The sequence below is a fragment of the Tachysurus fulvidraco genome, chromosome 7 (genome assembly GCF_022655615.1).
Source record: "Tachysurus fulvidraco isolate hzauxx_2018 chromosome 7, HZAU_PFXX_2.0, whole genome shotgun sequence".
Classification (NCBI taxonomy): Eukaryota; Metazoa; Chordata; class Actinopteri; order Siluriformes; family Bagridae; genus Tachysurus; species Tachysurus fulvidraco.
The window spans coordinates 1,182,271-1,199,770 of record NC_062524.1 but is presented as its reverse complement, the minus strand read 5'-3'; the positions used below and the strand labels follow the sequence as shown (position 1 = coordinate 1,199,770).

The window sequence follows — 17,500 nt, the reverse complement described above, 5'->3', positions numbered from 1 at the left end:
ACAAGAAGTATTAATATACACCCTCATTACACTCAGAGAGAATTCATCAACACCGCAACATTAAATATCCTTTATTATAAATAATTATACAAATAAATCAGAGTTAAAGTATCATATGTGTGTATTATATTTTTTCACTTTCTGTAACTTTTCTGTTTGGCTGTATGAACATTCTGTACGCTGCTGGTGCTCTAACACCTGTAGGCCATGTTGTGTTACACAGTGCTGCACTGCCTGGATGTTTATGTCAGCCAATCAGCAGTGAACACACTGAATACTGCTCAGTACTGGACAACACACACTTCAAAAACACTTTGAAAATAATTACCCCCCCCCACACACACACACAAACCACAAACAGCGCCCTCTGATAGGAGGACGAGTGTGACGGAGGATTCTGTTTGATTCTGTGAGCTCTTGATGAGCAAAGACGAATTGAGGGATCAGGAGTCACCTATAAAAGAGACAGACGGAGGATCTGGGATTATTATACCACACACACACACACACACACACACACAAAGAGACACACACACACAATAAGTAACAGGATCATCGCAACAGGTAAGACAACCATTTACACCTGAAATACTAAAATACACGACTATTAGCATTTGGTTTTAAAGGGGGAAAATACACAAAACGTGTGTATGTGTGTGTTGTGTGTGTGTTGTCTGTGTGTTGTGTGTGTGTCATACCATGTGTTTGTCATACATTTTGTGTGTGTCATACTGTGTGTGTGTGTTGTAGCGTGTGTCATACATGGTGTGTGTTGTACTGTGTCTGTCATACATGTTGTGTGTGTGTTGTACCGTGTGTGTCGTACATGTTGTGTGTGTGTTGTACCGTGTGTGTCGTACATGTTGTGTGTGTGTTGTACCGTGTGTGTCGTACATGTTGTGTGTATGTGTTGTACCGTGTGTGTCGTACATGTTGTGTGTGTCATACATGTTGTGTGTGTGTGTTGTACCGTGTGTGTCGTACATGTTGTGTGTGTGTTGTACCGTGTGTGTCATACATGTTGTGTGTGTCGTACATGTTGTGTGTATGTGTTGTACCGTGTGTGTCGTACATGTTGTGTGTGTCATACATATTGTGTGTGTGTGTTGTACCGTGTGTGTCGTACATGTTGTGTGTGTGTTGTACCGTGTGTGTCATACATGTTGTGTGTGTCGTACAGGTTGTGTGTGTCGTACATTTTGTATACACTGAAATTATTATGTTTTGGGACAACGACTTTGAGACCCCCCTCTGGTTCATCTGATGTTCATGAGGTGAAGGTGACCCAGACTTCTGCACTTAGTCCTTAACCTATAAGAGGCTAATCATGGGACTCGTTTGCTTGTGTGTGTGTGTGTGTGTGTGTGTGTGTGTGTGTGTGTGTGTGTGTGTGTGTGTGTGTGTGTGTGTGTGTGTGCGATGTGGTGAAGGAGTCTCTAGTGTCAGCTCTGTGGAACAGACAGAGGTGAAGATCTTCAGGACAGACGAGACAACAGACGATGAATTTGCACAACATTACCCACGTCATACTTTTTAGCGATTTATAGTCAGGTCATATTTAAAAATTCTGATTTGACATAAAGAGCTGTTGAAGGAGAAGAACATCGTCATGGTGACGTGCTGTTCATCCTCAGGGTGGTGACTCTGCTTCACCCAGGGCTTTAGTGTAACATGGAAAACACTGGGATGTGAGACTTCTAATCTACATACTGTCTTGTGTAATCTTCAGTAATCCAGTAAATGACATCTGCTGCCTCCTTTAATACACACACACACACACACACACACACACACACACACACACACACACACACACACACACACACACACACACACAGACACACACACACACACACACACACACACACACACACACACACACACACACACACACACACACACAGACACACACACACACACACACACACACACACACACACACACACACACACACACACACACACACACATCAAGTCTTAATTCTTAGATTAGTGTGTAATCCAATTAGTATTTAACTGAACAATGAAGGTCAGGGAGCAGCTGAGATAAAAAAAACTCTCTCTCTCTCTCTCTCTCTCTCTCTCTCTCTCTCTCTCTCTCTCTCTCTCTCTCTCTCTCTCTCTCTCTCCCTCCCTCTTTCTCTCCCTTCTATCAGAATGAACTCAGCACCCCCTGCAGGAAGTGCTTTATCAGCTCCAGCAGGTGGAGTCGGTCCAACAACACCAAAAAAGGGCCCACCCAAATTTAAACAGAGACAAACACGTACATTTAAGAGTAAGGCACCTAAACCTGGCCAGAAAGGGTGAGTTACACACACACACACACACACACACACACACACACACACACACACACACACACACACACACACACACACACACACACACATATACACACACAATAAAAAGCTTCTTGACTTGACTTGACACACACACCTATAGTTTGTAATTAGTAGTTTCTCACTATCTTCTAATTTTTGTGTAGTTTTGGTGATGACATTCCAGGAATGGAGGGCCTTGGCACAGGTGAGTGTCGTCAGTATGTCCCCCCCCCCCCACACCACACATACACACACACACACCACACACACACACACACACACACACACACACACACACACACACACACACACACACACCACAAACACACACACGCTCACATACACCACAAACACACACACGCACACACACACACAGAAACACACACACAATCTTTTTACACTATTTTAATTTTATCTTTTGTTTGTTTTGTTCATTTTATGAACTTTCGTCCCTTCACCTTTCATTTGGCCAATTAATTTATTTCCCCTTTTAAATGTATCCTCCCCTTTTCTCTTTCTCTCCCTTTTCTCCATCCATCTTTTTAAAATTCATCTCTTTTGTTTCCCATTTTTACACCTCGCTCAGATTTCACAGTCGTGTGTCCCTGGGAGGCCTTCGGTGACATGGAGCTCAGCGATCTTGCCAAATATGGCATTATTTAAATCCTGTCTCTTATCTTCTGCCTTTGACTCCGCCCCTACTGAACAGACACCTTCATCTCTGATTAAAGAGTCTATTACTGATGTATACATATGAATTTGTATTTTATTATTATTATTATTATTATTATTATTATTATTATTATTATTATTATTATTATTCCCCACTCCACCCCTCTGCCACACCCATAATAATGAATGTTATGTCTTCCTTATTGTGTCCTTGTTATGTCAGTTTTGTCATCCTGCATATGGATGTGATATAAATACTGTAGTGAGAATATTCTTTTATCTCCACTGAATCTCTACACCGATCAAAATAAATGTGATTATCTGGAATTATCTGGGGTAGAATTCATTAAAGTTTATGTTTTTTATAAAATTGTCTTTATTATTATTATTATTATTATTATTATTATTATTATTATTATTATTATTATTATTTTAACCATTATTATTATTATTATTATTATTATTATTATTATTATTATTATTATTATTTTAACCATTATTATTATTATTATTATTATTATTATTATTATTATTATTATTATTATTATTATTATTATAGACACAAATAAGGAATAAATACCATCCTACCACAAGGACTATGACAGTAAACACACACACACACACACACACACACACACACACACACACACACACACACACACACACACACACACACACTGACACACAGTGGAACATTTGTAACCTTTAGAGTATGTGAGCAGATTTTTTGGGGGTTTTCTCGCTCCATTACCAGCACAACACACGTTACCGGCCCACAATGCATCAGCGTCACAACATGACCAAATCCACACGTTTGGTCAGTTTAACACCACTGACCAAAGACAGTTTAACACCACTGACCAAAAAGAGGTAAACAAAATATTAATATATCTAAAAATGTAACATCAGTGAAGGAGACTGTGAGTGCTGAGAGGAGAATAAAGGTTAAAGGTTAAAAGGCACATGTCAGTGTTTTACCCACATATTACATCTCTGTCTCTCTACATATTATAGGTCAAAATTACACCATTCTAATCTAATCGTGGGCACGGTGGCTTAGTGGTTAGCACATTCGCCTCACACCTCCAGGGTCGGGGGTTCGATTCCCGCCTCCGCCTTGTGTGTGTGGAGTTTGCATGTTTTTCCGTGCCTCGGGGGTTTCCTCCGGGTACTCCGGTTTCCTCCCCCAGTCCAAAGACATGCATGGTAGGTTGATTGGCATCTCTGGAAAATTGTCCGTAGTGTGTGAGTGTGTGTGAGTGAATGAGAGAGTGTGTGTGCCCTGTGATGGGTTGGCACTCCGTCCAGGGTGTATCCTGCCTCGATGCCCGATGACGCCTGAGATAGTTCAGAGAATTTTATTTAATGTAATTTTAATTAAATTAAATTTTTTGTATTTTATTAAATGTGATTTATTTAATGTAATATCATACGGCATTTTCTCTTGCAAAGTTAAGCTAAACGATCATTTATTAGCTTGGGCTAATGTTACTGTTACAGTAAAGTGTCTCGTCCTGTTCCAGGGGTCACCACAGCTGATCACATGGTCCTCATGTCGGTCTTTTCTCACGCTCTCTCGTCACACATCGTATTTCTCACACAGAAAAACATTTTGACTATTTATCATATTTAATAAGCCTCAGCACCCAAAATGTATCAGTCCGCACCGCTGTGTCTATGGAAACGGGCAGGAACCGAGCGTGTCTCCCCTGGAGCTCTTAATCGAGCCTGACACTTATCAGCCAATCAAAACAAGAGGCTACACAACAGCCAATCAGAAAATAGCACTATTGTATCTGGGTAAGATTTAACACAACAACCAATAAAAAAAAAGCAGGTCCTGGAACTGTTCATCATCGTCCTCGTTCCCCCGCAGAGAAAAGCCCTGGAGCTGCGAGCATCACTTTGAGCACAGAGTAAGTCATGATCTCCTGTTTAATGTTACAACTCATTCACAACGTGTTTAACACAAACAATGACATTGTGGCTGCTGTTAGAGACGTTTCCCAGATCATCAGCAGGAGTTTGTCATCAGTGTCTGTAACTTAGTCAACAGTTTTACAGCCTGGTCACTGACAACACCTGCTCAGGACATGTAGTCTAGGGCCAGTGGTTCTCAAACTGGGGCCCTGAGATGGTGCCAGAGGGCCCTGGGTCACTGACAACACCCGCTCAGGACATGTAGTCTAGGGCTAGTGGTTCTCAAACTGGGGCCCTGAGATTATTGATCTCTTTGAGCGCAAGAGGAAATTGCGGCCACTCACATACTCTGAGGTAAAAGACAAGCTGAAATAGTATAAAATACTTAGGAATAAATGGATTTTAATCTTCTAAATGAATGGCCTCCATTGACTCATTGGGAAAACTATTCACATCCGACTTTCGTTTCGTCAGTAACTTTCGGTTTCCACTGAAATGCACACACTCACCCACAACGCTTGGTATTGGGTAATACTAGAGAGAGAGAGAGAGAGAGAGAGAGAGAGAGAGAGAGAGAGAGAGAGAGAGAGAGAGAGAGAGAGAGAGAGTTTGTTGCTTCATAACAGAAAGGATCACAGACTGCAGCTACAGAAAAGAACCAGCAGAGAAAAAGCCACACAGAGACACAGACACACACGGAGACACACACACACAGAGACACAGACACACACAGGGAGATACACACACACAGGGAGATACACACACACACACACTTTCTGTCAGCAGAGAAAGGAAAGTTAATACCCATCAGTTCGGTAAGTATAAGAGAATGCACGACTTACTCCAGTTTATAGAGAAAATGTCTCTTTCTGTCTCTCTCTCCCTCTGTCTCCTTTTCTCTGTCTCTCTCTCCCCCCTTCTCTCTGTCTCTCTCTCTCTCTTTGTCTCTCCCCCCCCCTTATCTCTGTCTTTCTCCCCCCTTCTCTCTGTCTCTCTCTTTGTCTCTCTCTCTCTTTGTCTCTCTCTCTCTCTACCCCCTTATCTCTGTCTCTCTCTCCCCCTTCACTCTCTCTGTCTCTTTAGTCTTTCTCTCCCCTATCTCTCTCCCCTTTCTTTCTCTTTGTCTCTCTCCCCCCTTCTCTCTTTCTCTCTCTTCCCTTCTCTACCCCCCCCCCCTTCCCGCACGCGCGCGTGGTCGTCTGTTTAATAGTGTCTTGGTTATTATGATATAACAAACAAAAAATATATCAAACGCAATGCGCTGTTTTCAGACCTTATCCTTACGAATAATGAGGTTAAAATCTAAAATGTGCAAATAACCGCATGTTAAAAACACGACGTTGTTCCCAAAGCCTTGAGTCTCACGCGTCAGGAGAAACAACCCCGTTATGGCGCGCGGTGCGTGTAGGTCTGTCGGTAAAGCTGACGCAGTTTGGGACGCGTCTCATCACCGCGGTGGTGAAGGAAGCACGATAAAGATGAACAGAGCCATTAAAAACCAAACAGTAGACAAGCACCACGGTTACAACATATGGATTACATTTTAACGGGAAAGTCTCCAGTTCCTGCTCAAAATGAGCTAAAAAAAAATTCCAGATGACGTCACTGTTTGACGAAAATATCCTCCGTATAGAGATCACCTGCATAGGAGAACGTGTTACATGAAGAAGAGAAGAGAACAACTCACTTTTATTGGAATAGATGCTCATAGAATTTATTAGAATTCGAATTAAAATTCATTAGAATTTTATTTACAAGATGAAAGCAGTATTAGTGTGGGATCAAATAAAATATCAAATAAAAATATCACCAAATCAAATAAAATATCACCAAATAATATCACCAAATCAAATAAAGTATCACTAAATAATATCATCAAATAAAACATCACCAAATAATAGAAGAACAACGACCAGTGATCAGGGCTGTCTTCCTTTTCTACAAAACTAAACAGTATTTAATTTTACGATAGAAATCCAAGATAAAAAAATGAGATGGAGATAAAGTTAATATGGAATAAGAAAGATTTGGTAACGTGAACATTACTGCACCTGAAAATGTTATATCAATGTTGTAGGAAGGTTTATTAACGTTAGACATGAAGTCTCTCAGAACCACAAAATGTGACAGATTGAGTGCGTTTATAATTAAATATTTATAGAAATGACGAATATAGAATTGATCTAGAATCTAGAAAACAGAAATCTTTTGTAAGAACAGATGAGAAAACAGACATTTCCTCATCTTTTATTTACTGCTAGGTGTTTCTTCAGAGACAAACGTTTTTCCTGTTTCTCAGAAGAGGAAGTACGTACAGCAGAAGCCCAAAGCCACACTGTGATAATGTCTGTGCATGCTGTCGTTATATATGAAAAGAAGGCAGGATACAACTTGCATGTTCACTCTGACTCATTTTGAAACAACATTTTCTCTAGAAAGGTTACTGTATGTTTTGAGGCTGCACTTCATTCGCTTTCTCAGGTGAACTTACACAAAAGGTACAAAATGCTGTTTAGAAACAAAGGATCTATAGATCTACAATAAAAAGCATGCTGCAGAAGTATTACGCGTTAATGTCAGTGTTGTTCATCTGTGTTTCTAAAGCCATAATGTTCTGCTAAGATAAAAGAGCTAGCTTCAAATACCTACTATAAAAATGCTAACGGGAGCTCATTCTGACAGGAAAGACGTATTTGTAGAAACCCTTTATAGTGTATTTTTTGGCTTATCTCAGTAAATTTATGGCCTCAGCTGCAACTGGACGTGTGAAATAAATGAGAAAACAACATGAGGTAGATTCAGACACCAAAGGGTGATGTTTCAAATTCAAATCATAATTCGATAAAACAAAATACACTAAAATGAACATTAAAGGTGGGGTCTCCGTTGTTTGAAAGTCACCCCTGTTTTGATAGCTGATATAAATAATGATTTGTTAATACCCATCTGTTGATCTGTTGATCTGTTTTGATATAAATGAACTCAATGAGTAATACTATGGTAATACAAATGTGTTTTTGTAGAAAGGCAGTACTGTGTGTTGTACCATGAAAGGTTTATCTCTGTTTCACGTGGAAGACGTTCAGTTCTCTCCAGTGCTGGAAAGCTGATCCTATATTAACACGTCCTACTTCTTGTCCTTATCGTAAGTCTTTCTTCTCTTTCTTTCTTTCTTTCTTTCTTTCTTTCTTTCTTTCTTTCTTTCTTTCTTTCTTTCTTTCTTTCTTTCTTTGTTTGTTTGTTTTTATCCTCCATGTCGATATTAAAACCGCTTTCTGCTAACGTCACACATGCGCACCGAACACTCTCTCCGCCCATATCGACAAGACGCGCCCCTTTCTACTCATTGGCTACATGTTAGTTTTGTTTTTGTTTTGTTTGGTGGCCCAACGCAGTTTTCTGAAGCATTTCTCACACAACGGAGACCCCACCTTTAATCCTAGAAATAACGGATTGGTTAAATTAAAAGTGCAGAGAAATTGACTCAACCACGTTAAACCTAATCGGTTGTGTACCAGATGCAAGTATTGGAAAAATCCGGAAGGGTGGGAACCAATGACACTCCTTATTTTATCTCATATGCTTGTGGTTTAATTATAATTGTAACATTGTTCTAGAAGAATGAGAGATAATAGTGTCTGGAAAACTCCCAACTGTCCGGGAGGAAAATGTGGTGAAAACATTCTGAAACGACTAAAAGGGGCAGAGTGCTTGATAAGGAGAATGGATAAACGGTGTATGATTTTGTGCCTCATCTTGTGGTGTCGGACCTGCTGCTCTTCTATAAACCCTGCTGTTACCCTGCACCATCCGGTCTGATGATCTCTGTCTTTTCTTTAGTTTCTCTTTCATACTAGATTGGGCCAGCAGGGTAAATGTGGGGATTGGGCTCAGAGTTTTTTTTATACCACACCTTAAAGTTTCATCTTCATGACAAACTCTTAACACTTCCAGAGTTTTAAGTGTTACAGCACTGAATCAGGATTTTATTTATTTAATTTTTTTTTTTTTATAAAACTCTGAATCTATGAGTTTTCAGTTCCTGGTTTTCTGGATCTGTTTCCTGCCCCAACAGTGAATCATATTTCACTAAAATAGGCATCACAGATTTCATATTGCATGACCAGCCTAGCATTTATAATTAATTACTAAGGTTTATAGATTGATATAATGGAGAGACTTTTACATTTTCACAAGGTGAAAGTGATTCCTACAAAACACCTTGGTAAAGTACACTCCAGAAATTGAACCATAGAGTTCTTCATCATTAAGGTTCAGGAACCTTCAGATCTGATATAGAATGAGATCAGACAGGATACAGGAAGTTTTCTCTGTCAGTGTGAGACAGTCAACAGTTTTCTTCATGTAAAAGAAACTCAATACAGATTCAAAAGTAATACTGTGGACTATCATGAGAAAAAATACTCAGTTTTTCCTTTGAATTAATGATAATTATTAATATTTTAATATCTCACACTGTGTCCCTTTAGTTGTCTAAGTGTATCAAGGCAGCTGTAGTCAACATGGCATTAGGAGGATGTGGGCAGATCTGCAAATGGATCATCATCCTGTTCAACATCCTCTTCATCGTAAGAAGCTCATTAATATTCATACTAACAATAATGAATCAGGTTTCAGTGTTCAACAGTGTAACAATCTCTCTCTCTCTCTCTCTCTCTCTCTCTCTCTCTCTCTCTCTCTCTCTCTCTCTCTCTCTTCTCTCTCTCAGTTGTTGGGTTTAAGTTTATTATTAGGTGGATTGTATCTTCGCTTCAGTGCTGACTTACCCGAGCAATTAAAAAGCAACCACTTCATCTTCAGTAAGTTTCCATGTTCAATTTCTGCTCAATGCTGAATGTTTGTAAAAATGATTGAAATAGAAAGGCACATTAATGAAAACTTTAAAGAAGGAGTGTTTATGAGTCTATCCATCCATTTATTTATTGAACCCTTTGTTTTTTGTCATCTCTCTCTCTCTCTCTCTCTCTCTCTCTCTCTCTCTCTCTCTCTCTCTCTCTCTCTCTCTCAGTGGTCGGACTGTGCATGGCGATTGGTGCTGTAATTCTTATAACTTCTGTGATTGGAGATTACGGCTCCTGTACTGAGAATAAATCCTCACTCACTGTGGTGAGACACACACACACACACACACACACACACACACACACACACACACACACACACACACACACACACACACACACACACAGGAAATAAACAGTAAGTTTAGATTTTATCACACAGATGAATTGTGTAGCTTTGTTTTGTTTTAAATAAGAAAACCTGAGAGTGGAAATCTGAGTGGGAAATATTATTCTACCGCTCCGTTTATAGAAGACAAAATCTTACATGAGACTTGTAGAAGTCAGCAGTACTGACTTTCCCTAACCCGTGTGTTGGACTGAATCCATCTAAAAAGGACATAAACATAGATAACATTATCTCAACTGTGAATTCCCGTTCAGATGAAGTCTCCTGCTGAACACTTTTATTCTGGTGTTGTTTTGGTGACATCATGGTGTCGCTGTTCTTCAGAATAATCACCATTATAGTGTACAGCGATCCTGATGTTATTTTCTCTGCAGTACTGCTCTCTGCTGTTCATACTCGCAGCAGCGGCCGCCATCGGAGGGGGCGTGGCCTTTGTTAAAAACAAAGAGGTAAGTGAACATCACTGTTATATCATTACAACTGCTTTCGTTTAGCTGGAGTTTAAAAGTCTTTTCTTTTTCTTTTAGTTCTCAAACCATGTTGCAGAGTTTTACGCCACCATCTATACGCAGTACTTGGTTACAGGAGACGTGATCCGAGCTTTTATGCTCAAACTGTTCCACAATGCTGTACGTGCCCCAAACACACACACACACACACACACACACACACACACACACACACACACACACACACACACACACACACACGTCGCGCGCGCGCTCGGTCACACACACAACACACACACACACAAACACACCACACACACACAAACACACCACACACACCCACACACTACACTCTCGCTCTCTCTGCTCTCGCTCTCTTTTCACACACACACCACACACACAACCACACACACACACACACACAACACAACACACACACACACACTCCTCTCTCTCTCTTCTCTCTCTCTCTCATCTCACACACCACACACACGCGCACACTCTCCTCTTCTCGCTCTCTCTCACACCACACACACACAAACACACAACACACACACACACCAACACACACACACACACACACACACACTCTCTCTCTCCTCTCTCTCTCTCTCTTTGCACACACCACACACCACACACACACACACCACAACACACACACACCACACACACACACCACACACCACCACCCTCTCTTCTCTCTCTCTCTCTCTCTCTCTCTCTCTCTCTCTCTCTCTCTCTCTCTCACACACACACACACACACACACACACACACACACACACACACACACACACACAGGTCAAAAGCCTGACTTTGTGTCTGTCCACAGTTTGACTGCTGTGGCCTAGGAGGAACTATGCAGACACTGATGGGTGCTACGAGCATCTGCCCACAGAGGAGCTCCTTTCTGGGAATCGATGTCTCCACCTCTTCTGTAAGCCCCACCCACTGAATTTTTGTGCTCTCTTAACTAGTCAAGTTTCTTTTTTGTTTCATTCCTGGTTTCCAAATTCACACACTAAGTAATACATTTCATATATATATATAGACACACACACAAACACATAAATAAAGCTGTGTTTCTGAGGTAAACTTTAGCTAAATGAGGCTCTGTTTCTGAGGTAGTCTTTAGCTAAATGAGGCTGTGTTTCTGAGGTAGTCTTTAGCTAAATGAGGCTGTGTTCATGAGGTACTCTTTAGCTAAATGTGGCTGTGTTTCTGAGGTACTCTTTGGCTAATCAAGGCTGTGTTTCTGAGGTAGCCTTTATCAAAATGTGGCTGTGTTTCTGAGGTAGTCTTTAGCTAAATGAGGATGTGTTACTGAGGTAGTCTTTAGCTAAATGAGGCTGTGTTCATGAGGTACTCTTTAGCTAAATTAGGCTGTGTTTCTGAGGTACTCTTTAGCTAATCAAGGCTGTGTTTCTGAGGTAGCCTTTATCAAAATGTGGCTGTGTTTCTGAGGTAGTCTTTAGCTAAATGAGGATGTGTTACTGAGGTAGTCTTTAGCTATATGAGGCTGTGTTACTGAGGTAGTCTTTAGCTATATGAGGCTGTGCTCATGTGGTAATCTTTAGCTAAACGAGACTGTGTTTCTGAGGTAGTCTTTAGCAAAATTTGGCTGTGTTTCTGGGGTAGTCTTTAGCAAAATGTGGCTGTGTTTCTGAGGTAGTCTTTAGCAAAATGTGGCTGTGTTTCTGAGGTAGTCTTTAGCTAAATGAGGCTGTGTTCATGAGGTACTCTTTAGCTAAATATGGCTTTATGTCTGAGGTAGTCTTTAGCTAAATTAGGCTGTGTTTCTGAGGTACTCTTTAGTTAATCAAGGCTGTGTTTCTGAGGTAGTCTTTATCAAAATGTCGCTGTGTTTCTGAGGTACTCTTTAGCTAAATGTGGCTTTATGTCTGAGGTAGTCTTTAGCTAAATTAGGCTGTGTTTCTGAGGTACTCTTTAGTTAATCAAGGCTGTGTTTCTGAGGTAGTCTTTATCAAAATGTCGCTGTGTTTTTGAGGTACTCTAGCTAAATAAGGCTCTGTTTCTGTGGTAGTCTGTAGCTAAACAAGGCTGTGTTTCTGAGGTAGTCTTTAGCAAAACGTGGCTGTGTTTCTGAGGTAGTCTTTAGCTAAATGAGGCTGTGTTTCTGAGGTAGTCTTTAGCTATATGAGGCTTTGATTCTGAGGTAGTCTTTAGCAAAATGTGGCTGTGTTCATGAGGTAGTCTTTAGCTAAATGAGGATGTGTTACTGAGGTAGTCTTTAGCTATATGAGGCTTTGATTCTGAGGTAGTCTTTAGCAAAATGTGGCTGTGTTCATGAGGTAGTCTTTAGCTAAATGAGGATGTGTTACTGAGGTAGTCTTTAGCTATATGAGGCTGTGTTACTGAGGTAGTCTTTAGCTATATGAGGCTGTGCTCATGAGGTAATCTTTAGCAAAATGTGGCTGTGTTTCTGAGGTAGTCTTTAGCTAAATGAGGCTGTGTTTTTAAGGTACTTTTTAGCTAAATGAGGCTGTGTTTCTGAGATACTCTTTAGCTAACCCAGTATCTGATGCTGAATTATTCTTTAGCTAGTCAAGGCTCCATATTTGTGGTTCTATTAGGGTAATCCGAAAGTAGGCCTGATTTAATAATAACCTTCTATTAACACATCTGTCTGCAGAGTTGCCTGCCTCTGATTATGACCCAGCTGGAGGCATCATCAGTGCTGACATTTTTTATGGTAATCACTGGTATTCTGGTGAGTATCTACCTGTAACATGCTTTATTTCATTGTGAGATTGGAATGACATGTATAAAATGATTGAGAGAATCAGCCTAGTTTAGAGTTAGACCCTGAAATTTAAGGTCTAAAGCAAAATCAGGATTAGGGTTTAGTAAGAATCATGTTCAGGGTTTAATCAGTGATGGGTGGTTTAGCCAGAGTAGTAAAGTTTATATTTTGGGCGTTAGACACATAATTTCTAGTCATGGTCAGGTTTAGTGATTATCATAGTCATAGTTAGGGTTTAGTCTCTTTCTTATTAATGTTTAAGGTTTAATAATTAGTGTTTGGATGTCTAATAATTAGTGTTTGGATGTCTAACAATTAGTGTTTGGATGTCAGTCAAAGACAGATTTAGTATCTATTCAGTAAATCTGTAGATTATTTATGGATTAGGAGTGGAGACAGGATTAGGGTTTAGTCAGACTCAGCTGACTAAAGTTTATTTTGTAAATTAGAGGCTGGTTTAAGAATTCTAAACTTCGGATTGTAAACTCGTGCTGTCTCTTTTGTCTCTCTCTCTCTCTCTCTCTCTCTCTCTCTCTCTCTCTCTCTTTCTCTCTCTTTCTCTGTCCTTTGTCTGCAAATCTTTCTGTATCTTTTTGTCTGTTTGTTTGTATCTCCAGATCACGGCTCTTGTATGCGCTGGTTTTATGTGCCAGCAGCTGTCTCGCCCCGTCCTCACTTCTCCTCCGTACATCCCTCTTTCCCAAACTCCTTGTTCTCCTTCCTCCATTAATATCTGCTCCACTATCCCTCCTTCCTTTCCTCCAGCTTATAGCACTTCAACCGGACAAGTCTGACTCAACAGACTCCAGTGTACTTCATCCCTCTCTTTTTATTTTTGTTTTAGAATAATGATGGTTGTTTGGGTGATTAGTAGATGTCCAGTAGAGGTCCCAGGGTTCTACATGAAACTTTAAGCTTTTTCAACTTTTTTCTTTTCTGGTTTTCACCCCCCCCCCCCTCTGTCTCTCTCTCTATCTCTGTCTCTCTCTATCTCTCTCTCCTCTTTGGTAGTTTCTGGTGTTGGTCTGCAGTGTTATGCTGGTCTGCAGCATAAAGAACAGTGTGCACTACTCATTACCCTTCTACAATTGACCTACAACAGCTCAACGATGCAACACATCATCCATCTGTCTGCCATCAAATATTTTCATTTACTCCAACTAAAGTTTCCTATCCTTCTCACATAAACCCAATCTTTTCTTACACACCCATTTCACGTCAAGGTCTTCTCCTGCTTACATCCTACTTCTCTTCATTCTTCTGACACTCTTATTTCACCCCCTTTATTCACTTCCTCTCTTTGCTTCCATCAATTCCTCCATTTTTCTAGAAGATTTGTTTACTCAAGTGGAAGAGACGTCAAACAGAACCACTGAGGAGGACTTCTGTGTCAAATGCGCGCACACACACACACACACACACACACACACACACACACACACACACACACACACACACACACACACACACACGTTATTAATTATTAAAACTTAATCTTTTCACTAAAAGCACTTTTCTCCTGAGGACCAGACAGCATTCCACTCAAAGTCATAATCTGTCTTGAATTCCTATAATTATGTTGACATTTATTCTTTATAAAATCATAAATAAAAGATGAAAAATAAAGATCATTGTGGTATTATTTAATACACATTAAATAAAAGTTTATATAAACATTCCCAGTAACACACATACATTCTGCATAGCATTTCCATTTCATCAGTTTCTGTGCCTGTAGTTTCCACTTTTCTGAATGCTCTACAACTTTATTATTTAGAAATTTTATGTGTGTGAAATTAATGGTAAGTTTTATTTCTTAAAATGTATGTGTTTTTCCTACATCAATAAACATTGTTGTGAAGTTTTCATGATGTTTTTCTGAGTTTAGTTTCTAAATAGTGTGAGTAAGGTTCTTCCAAGAAAACGAATGTGAACTCAAACTGTTGTAAGAACATCAGTTCAGGTTCTAGTGTTTGTGATGCAGCTTTAAAATGGCCGATGTTCCCACACTTGTCTGAGGCGTGTTTTAACTCTCACTCACCCTCGGGCTGTGCTAGGCTCTCCAACACCATGGACATCTGCCAGCTGTTAAAGTTCCCCTCAGGCGGAACGCTGCTCGGCTAGCTTACTTAACAATGCTGGAGTGTGTGAACACAGGCAGAACATCAAACAATGTAGTCACTGTGTAGAGTATCACAGGATTCTCAATGGCATGAAATAAAGTGTTTTACAGGAAGTGGTCAGAATTTGGTCTAATGATCAATTCAAATCCCGATACTAATGTTGGGGTCCGGTTCAGGGTTTGGTCTTTAGGGTTTGGTTTGGCATGTAACTGTTAGGGTTCTAGTTTCAGAGTCCTTGCACCTCCACACTGATAATTTCTCTATAAGATATATTAAGTTTATAGTTTTTTTATAGTGATTATTATAAAGACTCTATGTGTTAGGAGTTTATCTGTGATCAGTGTTTATCCACTAGAGGGAGCTGTTCATGTCTAAAAAAAGGTTAAAGCATTTAGAAGAAACCCTGCCGCCCCCACACACACACACTCACTCACACACACACACACACACACACACACACACACACACACACACACACACACACACACACACACACACACACACACACAGAAACATAGAGTATGTTGGGCGGGATAGAGGGAGGATACGAGGGTGCGGTGGTTGATGATTCATAATCTTCTGAGTTGCTATGTGACAGGAGGAGTTGTTTTCAAACTTCAGTGCAATAATGAACATCTGGAGTGTGTGTGTGTGTGTGTGTGTGTGTATGTGTGTGTGAGAGAAGTTTGAGTGAGAATGAGTGTATAACATTCCATTCTAAAAGGGCAGAGAGAGAGAGAGAGAGAGAGAGAGAGAGAGAGAGAGAGAGAGAGAGATAGAGTTCGCTGTAACCATGGTAATACAGCGCTCACCATGGAGATGTCTGGAATGTAAACACCACATGATGTCATTTCCTGCACTTTTACATACAATCCTTTCCTAAGCATTAACTAATCTGAATAATAGTCATTATTGTCTAGTTACAGCACTGGATGACTTCACTGACCGGTTCTATTATATATGTTCATTTATTATTTAGATCAAAATTAGTAAGATGACTTGAACTAAAACACATAGAAGCTAAAACACCTAGATATACATATTTACATATACTATATATACATATATACACATATATACACACACATTATATATACATATATACACACACATTATATATACATATAATGTGTGTGTATATATGTATTTATAATGTGTGTGTGTGTATATATGTATATATAATGTGTGTGTGTGTGTATATATATATATATATATAATGTGTGTGTATACATATATACACACACATTATATATACATATACACACACATTATATATACATATATACACACACATTATATATACATATATTAGTTTAGTTTAGTAACTTATAAAGCACATTTAAAAACAACAGCCGTTGCAGCCAAAGTGCTGTACATCGAGTAAAAACAAACAAGAACAGTGCACAAATAAAAACACAATAAAAAAAAACACAAAAAAAACCCCAAAAAAACCCAACAACCTTCAAACAGAGTTAAAACATACAGAGTAAAAGTGGGTATTTAAAGCAGATTTAAACAATGAGACAGTGGTAGCAGATCTTCAGCACATCTGAAGAGGGAGATTGTTCCACAACTTTGGAGCTGCCGTAGCAAAAGCCCGATCGTCCTTAGTTTTAAAATGTGCACAAATATACTGGGGAGCACAACCATGTAAAACTTTAAAAACATAAAGTAAAATCTTAAAATCAATACGGAACTTAACCGGGAGCCAGTGTAATGAGGCAAATACTGGGGTAATGTGCTCACGTTTTCTGGTGCCAGTCAGTAATCTCACTGCCGCATTTTGTACCAGTTGTAGACGGTCGAGAGATGATTTAGGCAAGCCAAAGTAAAGAGAGTTACAGTAATCCAATCTCGAGGTTATAAAAGCATGAATTACAGTTTGTAGGTCCTTCATAGAAAGCATCTTCTTGATTTTAGCAATTGATCTTAGTTGACAAAAGCTTCTTTTCACAACAGTGCTAATCTGTTTATCAAAAGACAGCATAGGATCAAGGTTTCTAATATGATTACGTACATATGCAGACAAAGGGCCAAGCTGC

At 39.7% G+C, this 17,500-nt stretch overlaps 2 protein-coding genes across 3 annotated transcripts; both read left to right on the top strand.

The window, feature by feature from the left end:
* The first annotated feature begins 382 nt into the window (after window positions 1–382).
* LOC113640138 (retinal cone rhodopsin-sensitive cGMP 3',5'-cyclic phosphodiesterase subunit gamma-like) lies at window positions 383–3,349 on the top strand. The gene is made up of 4 exons (XM_027142513.2): window positions 383–564; window positions 2,156–2,302; window positions 2,485–2,525; window positions 2,907–3,349. Exons 2-4 carry the CDS (start codon window positions 2,157–2,159, stop codon window positions 2,981–2,983), a joined length of 264 nt encoding a protein of 87 aa, XP_026998314.1. The 5' UTR covers window positions 383–564; window position 2,156; the 3' UTR covers window positions 2,984–3,349.
* A 2,142-nt stretch (window positions 3,350–5,491) lies between these two features.
* Window positions 5,492–15,201, top strand: zgc:65811 (uncharacterized protein LOC393524 homolog). Of its 2 annotated transcripts, none has more exons than XM_047816491.1 (9): window positions 5,492–5,727; window positions 9,403–9,501; window positions 9,642–9,732; window positions 9,942–10,039; window positions 10,498–10,572; window positions 10,651–10,752; window positions 11,404–11,508; window positions 13,225–13,302; window positions 14,347–15,201. In XM_047816491.1, exons 2-9 carry the CDS (start codon window positions 9,436–9,438, stop codon window positions 14,425–14,427), a joined length of 696 nt encoding a protein of 231 aa, XP_047672447.1. In that variant the 5' UTR covers window positions 5,492–5,727; window positions 9,403–9,435; the 3' UTR covers window positions 14,428–15,201. The 2 variants fall into 2 exon arrangements, with proteins under 2 accessions (XP_047672447.1, XP_047672446.1); XM_047816490.1 differs by having other exon boundaries at window positions 13,953–15,201.
* Window positions 15,202–17,500: the final 2,299 nt, after the last annotated feature.